The sequence below is a fragment of the Loxodonta africana genome, chromosome 26 (assembly GCF_030014295.1).
Source record: "Loxodonta africana isolate mLoxAfr1 chromosome 26, mLoxAfr1.hap2, whole genome shotgun sequence".
Taxonomy (NCBI): domain Eukaryota; kingdom Metazoa; phylum Chordata; class Mammalia; order Proboscidea; family Elephantidae; genus Loxodonta; species Loxodonta africana.
The window spans coordinates 4,298,496-4,308,088 of NC_087367.1; the positions used below are offsets into that span (position 1 = coordinate 4,298,496).

At 43.6% G+C, this 9,593-nt stretch overlaps 1 protein-coding gene across 2 annotated transcripts in view; it reads right to left on the reverse strand.

Moving 5' to 3' along the window:
- VRK2 (VRK serine/threonine kinase 2) overlaps positions 1–8,795 on the reverse strand; it is an 87,814-nt gene extending 79,019 nt beyond the window's left edge. The window contains exons 1-2 of one of the 2 annotated variants that reach the window (XM_003417580.4): positions 8,678–8,794; positions 6,453–6,593 (exon numbers count right to left, since the gene is read on the reverse strand). In XM_003417580.4, coding sequence (XP_003417628.1) covers positions 6,453–6,588 — 136 coding nt within the window. In that variant the 5' untranslated portion in view covers positions 6,589–6,593; positions 8,678–8,794. Of the gene's footprint in view, positions 1–6,452; positions 6,594–8,677 lie in introns of both variants that reach the window. The other variant, XM_064277031.1, reaches the window with a different exon arrangement.
- Between the last annotated feature and the right edge of the window lie 798 nt (positions 8,796–9,593).

The following is a 9,593-nucleotide window of genomic DNA, read 5'->3' on the forward strand; positions in this document are numbered from 1 at the left end:
GGACACACAGTCCGAAGAACTGACTTCGAAACCAAGTACCTAAGCAGCTTAAAAATCCGTTAACATCGCATGTCATTGCTAAGTGTGGGCGATGGACAGATTTCCGTCACCCAAATAGCTAATTTCTAACTAGCCCTCTCAATTAAAGCTTTGAACTTTTAAAAGTTTCTTCTCATGTATTTTATAAACATATATATTCCTGTGTCTTAAAAGAAAGAACATACCTCCTACTATTTATTCCTCTTCTTCCTTATCTAAAGAAAATAACCAAAAATACTGCAGAAGCAGAAGCCTATCCATATTTCATAAGAAAGCCAGAAGCTCTTAAAAGCTGAGAATTCTTTTATTGTGAAGCAACAGAGGTGAGCTCATTTCCTGAAGAAGAAATTTCCCTATAGCAATAGGTTTCAAATTAAAGAACCTTGACCACGGTAAACAGTGACAAGATGGTAACAGGTGGAAGAGACGTTAACACATAAATGCACTGAAGAAAGGAGTTGCTTGTAAGCCTTCCTTTAAGGTAACAGTTTTAGGGTAAAAAATGTTGCGAATGAACAACTGTAATATAAAACATGTTACGAAAAGACTGGACATTTAAAAATAGGACAAAGACAAGCAAAGACTAAGACTTATCAGACCTTTCCCCTTTTATAGAAAGAATCCAAACTTTCTTAAATACTTACATTTTTCAACTGATAGGTAAATGAACACTGCTATCTCTTTAAAACTTAATAGCCCAAACAAAATTAAAATACACCTTCTAGGGACTTTTATTCCTTGTGTATAGGTCCAACAATTCATGAAATTCACGAAAGCATACTCCTTGTTTATAGGACCTATTATCCCACCTTCGTCTGGGTGTTATTAAGTATACATACTACTGGAAACTCTGGTGGTGTAGTGGGTAAGAGCTATGGCTGCTAACAAAAGGTTGGCAGTTCAAATCCACCAGGCGCTCCTTGGAAACCCTGTGGGACAGTTCTACTCTGTCCTTTAGGGTCGCTATGAGTTGGAATGCACTTGACAGAAACAGGTTTTTTTGTTTTTTTTTTTAAATAGTTTATACTACCTGTTGCTGTCAAGTCAATTCTGACTCATAAAGACCTCATAGGGCAGAAAAGAACTGCTCCAAAGAGTTTCCAAAGAGCGGTTGGCAGATTCGAACTTTTGGTTAGCAGCTGAGCTCTTAACCACTGTGCCAGTGGAGGCCTGGTGGCTATCGGACACTACCAAAGTAACATTTAACTACTGCACGTGTAATGAAGCAATATGACTTCCAATAACCCCACCCTGTTAACATTATCACTGGCCTCTTCCAAGCATTACTTGGCAGACCTTAAAAATCAGTCCATTACAGCTAACTAAAAAAATAAATTAAAAAAATCACACATGTACAAATATTTTCCTCTATTTTTTCATAAACAGAAATATTTTTCCTCATCAATAAAACAAAGGAGTTAAACTTTGATAATTTCTAAAAATCTTAGCCATCCTACCTCCCCTTCCAAAAAAAAAACTCCTTCCATGTTTCCAAAGAGCAAATTAGGCTAATCTAAGACCGTGATCCTGAAAATGTATGACAGCTACATGGATGACATCTAGACATGTAATCCCTATCCCTGGATAAGTGATTTGATCTTAATGACTTCACCACAGTTAATTTTTGTTATAATCGTGTTACTATTCCCTGCTGGCTCAGTGGTTGAAGAGATCAACCGCTAACCGATAGGTCAGTGGTTCGAAACCACCCGCAGCTCCTGGGAGAAAGATTTGGCAGTCTGCTTCCATAGAGATTTACAGCCTTGGAAACCCTACGGTCACTGTGAATCAGAATCGACTTGATGGCTGTGAATTTTGGGTGGCTTCTTTCTAAAAAGATAATGCTATTGTTTTACTATCAATAAAACAGGCATAGATTCTTTAGGTGACATCATGATAGTTATCTCATCTCAATTTCCTTGTGACTAAGGGTGCTCGTCTGTAAGATTACAGGCTGGACTTAATGTAACTATGGAAGAAAAAAACTGGCTTGTGTGAGACAAATACCCAACCTCAGACTCAACCTCTCAGGCAAATAACTGCTAAACATCAACTCTGCACTAGATACTCCAAAGATGCTAAATGGTCAGTACGCCCAACATCAAAAAACGAACACTTCACAGACAGATCATGTCGGTTTTTGTTCACCTAACACGCTGTCAAAGGAATCGGGCTGAAGTTTACCTCATAATTCTTTTTTTTTTTTTTCCTGGATTTTGACAAATTTCTGAAACCCCAACATCATTCGTACTTGAAGCAGATAAGATATGGCTTAAGTAGAACTTCTCACTGTGTCATCATGGCTACTGTAATAAATTATAGTAGAAAAAATAAACACAGGTCAGTAGGTCAAATGTAATCAACTCTTCCACTGATATCTTTGATGTTCCTAGTTTTTACCATAATTGTAGCTAAATCCATCACAATTCGTGGCAGGTCTTTGCCATCATCCCAATCTCCTGTGGCACCAGACACACTGACCCTAGAGCTCACCTATCACTGAAGATCCAAAAAACCAAAACAAACCCACTGTTGTCAAGTCGATGCCAACTCAAAACAACCCTATAGGGTTTCTGAAGCTACAAATCTCTGTTGAAGCAGACTGCCACGTCTTTCCCCCACGGAGCTGCTGGTGGTTTCGAACTGCCCACCTTTTGGTTAGCAGTCATTTGCTTTCATCGCCACACCACCAGGGCTCCTGGAAGTAGTAAATGCATAAATAAATATTTAGTGCTTACCAAATTCCACAAGTTATTTTAAAACATTATCTCACTTCATCCCCACAACTTTTATTATCCCAATTACACAGAATAGAAACAAAGACTCTAAAGGACAAGATGACTGGGGGAAGGGCACACAGTTTCTACGTGGCTTAGTCAGGTTAGGATTCAAACCCAGAGTTGCCTAATGGCAAAAATCATGCTCTCACTTATACAATGCTCTCTTAGTTTGCCTGGTTCCAGGTTAAACCCAGCATTAAAGTGGGTTTCATCAAAACCCTCAGTTCTTTCTCCTTCCCTAGAGTTTTAGAAACTTTTCCACTTATTTGATTCTAAAATGACAGCAATTTTTCCCTTCCCCTAAACCACTTTTCTCCCCCTACCCCTTTTCATATACAAAGAAAGAACCCTGACTTTGTTCTTGTATTCAGACTTTTCTTTTCCCTCTTTTAACTATTTCTACGAATGCTACAGGCACATTATTTCCCCAAGTCAAGAGTAAGTGGCCAGACTTCTCTGCCCCTTCCCCTTTTCTGGAAGTTGCTGATTACTGAGAGGCCTTGGCTATTGATCTCAGAGCTAGAGGACAGTTGTAGGGGCACAGTGACTTAGACACAGCAGCAGGTTTCTTCTCAGCCTTAGGCACAAATGCTAATGAAGTGTCTGCCGGAAACACCGGATCTAGAAAAAATAATACCTGAAAACATAGCTGGACACAAATGTATCGAGGAAAATGTGAATTTACCTGCTTCTTCAGATATATATACACAACGTGATGAGAGCCATGGTGAAATGCAAAAATGTGATGTAATTTCACACACATTTCACTTTAAAAATAATCGGTAAAAACTACGTTTAACGGAGTTATTACTGAAGGCAACTCAATGAAGAGCTGATTCTATGATTTATTAAAACCATTTTTGATGGTGCAGTGACACAGGCAAGACACAGCTTTATTATATACTCTTAATTTTTTTTCCTTAGATAATAAAGCTTTTTTCTCAAAATAGTTAAACATTTCTTTAGAGTCTTTCCCCAATGATGGTTACTTGCTAATATTGCCAGGCTCCAGGTTCTAAAACCCAAGCAGTGGAGGGTGCTGCATAACATATGGACCCCTGAAATTTGTTGTAAAACAAATATTATTTTGGTAACTAATAAAAAATATAGGACATGTACTTAGAGTCAAAGAAGCAAGGATTTTTCTGCATTTGAATAGGGATAAATAAATCACACGTCTGAGCAAATACAGCTGGGTCCTGGTATCCATGACTGGTTCCAGGACCCCTCGGATACCAAAATCCACGGATGCTCAAGTCCCTTATACATAATGGCCATCGTTTTTGCATATAACCTACGCAAATCCTCCCATATGCTTTAAGTCATCTCTAAATGACTTATAATACCTAATGCTACATAAACAGTTGTTACGTAGTACTGCATTGTTTAGGGAATAATGACAAGACATGAGACACACAATGCTCAGACACCGTGTGCTGGAGAGAGACTGAGGGTCTGTGAGGGGGGGAGGCTACAGCAGGGGACGCTGCACGTCATTGCATTAGCGTGCGTTCAGCACAGCGCTTCCTCGGCCTGCAGCAAATTCAAGTTTTCCTTTTGGGAACTTTCTTTTCTGAATACTTTCCATCTGCAGTTGGTTGAATCCAAAGATGCGGAACCCATGGATACAGAGGGCTGAATGTATATTCCTTTTCATTAACAGGAACCACACAAATTTAGTATGTGTACACATGTATACACACATGCATACATAACCTAAAGAGCCAAACGCTTTGCCGTTGAGTCAGTCCCAACTCCTAGTGGCCCTAAAGGACAGAGTGGAACAGCCCCATAGGGTTTCCGAGGAGCAACTGGATTCAAACTACCGACTTTTTGGTTAGGGGCAGAACTCTTAACCACTGCAACACCAGGGCTACACACAAACACACCCACATATAATTTTAAATTTAAATATGCATTTAAATTGATATATTCATACGTATAGTATTTGCATTTCAAAAAGAGACAGGGATGAGATCTCACAATCAATCCTTTCCTCTAGTCCTTTGAAGTTACTCAAATAAGGCAAACATTAGAAAACTAAACCTGTAAGTGGTGAGCTACAGCATCCAAGGCCAAATCGGCAATAATTTATTCAACTCCGTATCTCTGACCTTGAGTCAAGACCGTATGCTAGAGATTTTCAGTCTTTGCTATAAAACAGAATCCGCTAATTCAAAGTCTCCAACAACACTTATTCTACCGGGAATTCTACTTACAATGGACTCCAAGTCTTCTCCTGGTCTTTATCTGCTCTATCCAATATGGTAGCCACTACCCACACGTGGCTACCGATCCCCAGGAACGTGGCTAAGATATACCCTAAGTTTGGAAAACTAAGTAGAACAAAAAAGTAAAGTATTTCATTATTTTTGATAGTATGTTGAAGTGATACTATTTTGGTATATCGAACTAAATAGTTTCTATTATTAAAATAATTTTCACCTGTTTTTCATATTTCTTTTTTAACATGGACCTTAGAAAATCCTAAATGACCTACGTGGCTTGCGTTGCATTTCTTTTAAGCACTGCTGCCTATGTCACTCAATCTAGCACTTAGGTTCACTGCACTTTTCAAGCAAGTTTTAACCCTTTAAATGAGGAAACTGCCCTTTACTTAGCCCATATGATTTTTGTGTGTTCTTGTCTTTTCAACTAGATTAGACACAGACGTGATTAGTAAGTGTTTATTGACTGAATTTCATTCATTTAAAGCTACAGTCTTAATTTTATCAGAAGAGGCACAATATTCTCTGTTATCCATGAAACATGTTTGTTTGGAAGTGTGTATGAGGAACCCAAGATTATCCCATTGGGGGTATTTCATCAACTTCTACAATCCTACAGAACTAGACGTAATGAATCAATACATTTAGGAGAACTTGTCCTTGAGGGGAATTTTTTTTTTTAATTATTAACGTTTATTTTATTCATTGAATCTCATCATGTAATGGATAACCCCTCCTCATTCCACCACAGATGTAAGGTAGCTCTGAACGATCCTTCTAAATTCAGTTAACCTGTGGTGTAAAAAGTATACTGAGCTATCTCAATCAGTTCTCAAGCAGAGCTCCTCATCTGTACCAAGAACAAAGAACATAATCTCAGTGTCTGTTTTCTCAGTTATGTCAAGGATGGCGCATAACTGGCATCAGTCTAGATTCACAGGAGAGAAGTTAATTCATTCTGCAATAGATGCCTTGAGGCATTAAGGCTTAATTCTTAAGTGGAGCCCAGTTAAGAAAAGCCTAGACCTGTGTATGACTTAAATATTAATGATTAAGAGTCACAAACGGAAAGTGTTTGTATTTATACGTTTGTGGTTTCTGAGCGGCAACAAGCCATGCTTCTAGGAAAACAAGCTCTAAAAAGAACATAGCATTTTGTCTGGCAGATTCTATAATGGTGCTCTGAAAAGACTTCTAAGAGTCATTCAGAAAACCATGGAGAACAAAGAGTGAGGTCTCACAAGTCTTGGACCTAGACATTTTACTGGACTTTAACTCTCTTTATGTTCCTTAATATGTTTACGAATTCCATTTATTTCAAAGTTTCCATTTTTAGAATAATATTAAGTAATTACAGTTACAGTCCCATTGTAAGAATACTTGGTAACTTGCGGTTATACTTTACCTAAATATATCAGTCCAAATCCTCCAGAGCCAATCATCTTGCCCAGCACCCATCGTCTCCCTTCTGTATCATCCAGAACCTTGCCTTCTGGGAGTGGGTCAGGAAGCTTGTATTTGTCATTTCTTTTTGGTGGCATCGCTTCTATTGATAGAAGAGGTGGGATAAGTGATTAAAAACAAAAACGAATTTAAAAAAAAATTAGTTAAAACACATCTTTGGTGGGGCACTTTTCTCAGATTTCTTGAAATTAGGATTCTGAGGTTAAATCAGTTTGGGAAAGTTTGGACACTATATTCCAAGTAGAGATTCACAAACATTATGATACTGAATTCTAAGAATGCTGATAAAAAAAATACAAACAAGCAAATAAACCTGTTGAATTTTATCGAAGCCAACATTTCCACAATTCATTTAGGGATCTATAGTATGGAGTCTCTGGATGGCACAGTTAAGCACTCAACTATTAAAGCAGAAGGTGGCTGTTAGAATCCACCCAGGGGCACCCCCAGAGAAAGGCCTGGCAATCTGCTTCTGAAAAATCACAGCCATTGAAAAGCCCACTGAGCAAGGTTCTACTCTACTCTGCACACATGGGGTTGCCATGAGTCTGAATTGACTCAAGAGCAACTGGGTTTTGTCTGTTTTCTTAACACCTCTTAACAGTGCAGAGTACATTTTAAGAAACAGTGAGTTAATTTTCAGTGACAAATAAAAAAAAAACCCAGTGACAAATGGACAATACATTTCATACACATTCAAATACTCCTTTCATCGAGAATGCCAAGTGTCAGAGGTCAGAGGATTGTCAGTCACGAAGAAAGAAGACAGCTTTGGATTGGGAAGACATGGACAGTGGCAACATACATCACCACCAAGCAGAGCACCTGATGGAGCAGGTACTTGTGACTCTGTTAAATGAACAAGTGAAATTCATGAAGATATAACTTAGAGTACTAAGGGGCCAGTTTTAGGTTGGCAGGCTGATCTCTCAGCTTCTTGCCTTTTCTCCACCTTTTCTCCCTTCCCTAACCCAAAGTGAGAGCTGTCTGCTTTACAGAGAGAGTACTGCGGTACTGCCAACCACAAAAGTGGAGTTTCCACAGTATAGCCATACAGATTTCATCAATTCTGATAATTTACCCAGGTTAGTGAATTTCACAACGTGGGATTTTGAGGTGGGAGAGAAAACAGAGAACAAAAAAAGTACCAGCATATTATGCCTGAAACTACGGTCCTTTAAATGTGAAGGGAGCTATGATCGTTTTTTTTTTTTTTTAATTAACTGATGAGTGTACGCATATATGTATCTGAACACACATATATGCATATGTACCTGTACATGTATGTGTATATAGTATATATCTAAAGCAAAGTTTTCTTTGGGTAACCTTTCCAACTTCCCAGGACAAAGTTTGTGTTCCCTTTAATAGGTTTTCCGCTTCGCACGCTGTAATCCGAGGCAGTGAGAGAACAGAGCAGAAACCCTAAACAGCCCTGAGAGCAGCCCGAGGCAGCTGGCAGTTCAGACGGTGAACCCTGCCCAGGAAAAGTTTGTCTAGGGGCCCCCTGGGTGACTTAAAAGCCAGTGTCTCTGAAGAGGGCATAAACACTAAAAAATCCTAAAGCGGGTGAGCACCACGGGGAGTCTCACGGAGCCTGAGCCCTGGAAGGGGAGCCTGAGCCCTGGAAGGGGAGCCTGGGCCCTGGAAGGGGAGCCTGAGCCCTGGAAGGGGAGCCTGAGCCCTGGAAGGGGAGCCGGGGTGTAACAGGCAGGGCCTGGCGTGGGTCCCGCGTCCCCCCAGGCCAGGCCCCGAATCGGGTGGCCCTCTGCTCCGGGGTCACTCCTGGGGCGACGATGGAGAGCGCTCAGCACGCGCTTCCGGGGACAAGCCGGGGCCCAGCGGCCTCCACTCGGGCCGGGCCGGGCTCGGGCGGCCCCTCCTCGGCGCCCGGGACCCCTTCCCGCCCCCGGCTCTGGCGACGGGCCGACGACGGGACGCCCGGGCCTGCGCTCCTCACCCCGCCGCCTCCGCCCCAGCCCGAGCCCTTCCGGGAAGGCAGCCGGCAGGGCGCGGTCTCCGAGCGGCAACGCCGAGCACCCGGCCGCCGGAGCGGCGACCCCTCCTGGGCCCGGGCGCCGGCAGCCCGGCTCCTCCGCCGCCTGCAGCTCAGCCCGGACCGCCGAGGTCGCCCCCGGCCCGGGACCCCAGCGACGGACGACTAACCGGGCACTCGGTGTTCCCGCCGGCCGCGTGACGCCTCCCTGCCGCTCGGGGTGGGCGACCCGACGCCTGCAGTCCACGGGGAGGCGGGCCCTGTGCCGGGCCGCCCTCGCGTCCGGGCCTCCCCGCCTCTCAGGGCCGCCCCCTGGGACCCGGCCTCCCCGCCTCTCAGGGTCGCCCCCGGGGACCAGGCCTCCCCGCCTCCCGGGCCGCCCCCCGGGACCCTCCTCGCTCCTGCCCTCTGGAACCGGGCCTCCCCTTCTCTCCTCTCAGGGCCGCCCTGGGAGACCAGCCCTCCTTTCCTCTCCTCTCAGGGTGCTCTCAGGGACCAGAGCCTCCTCCCTCTCAGGACCACCCTGGGGGACCAGCCTTCCTCTCTTCTCAGGGTTTCCTGAAGGGTGAAGGCTAGCCCTCCTCTCTTCCAGGGCTGCCCTCCAGGGGCCAGGCTAGCCCTCCTCGCCTCTCAGTTCCCCCTAGGTGTGATTGTTAAGATTGTGTGTCAGCTTCCTCGGGCCATGATTCTCAGTGGTTTGACAGGATGTTGTTTGGCGGTCATATAATGATGTAATCACTTCCATGATGAGATCTGCTGTGAGTAGCCAATCAGTTCAAAGGGAGTTTCCTTGGGAGTGTGGCCTGCATCCAGTGTAGGTGGACTTTCTGGCAAGGCTCACAGCTTTTGCTAGCTCTGGATCCTGCAGCTGGCTCCTGTGCATCTGACCTCGGGTTCCTGGGACTTGAGCTAGCAGCTTATCTGCCAGTCTTGCAGTTTGTCAGCCTCTGCAGCCTGTGAGCCAGAGGCCTGTTGTCTGACCTGACCATCTTGAGTTCACCAGCCCCTGCAGCTACGTGAGTCAGGAGAAGCCTCCAGCCTGACCTATGGACTTGGGACTTTGTAGCTTCTATAATCACGTGAGCC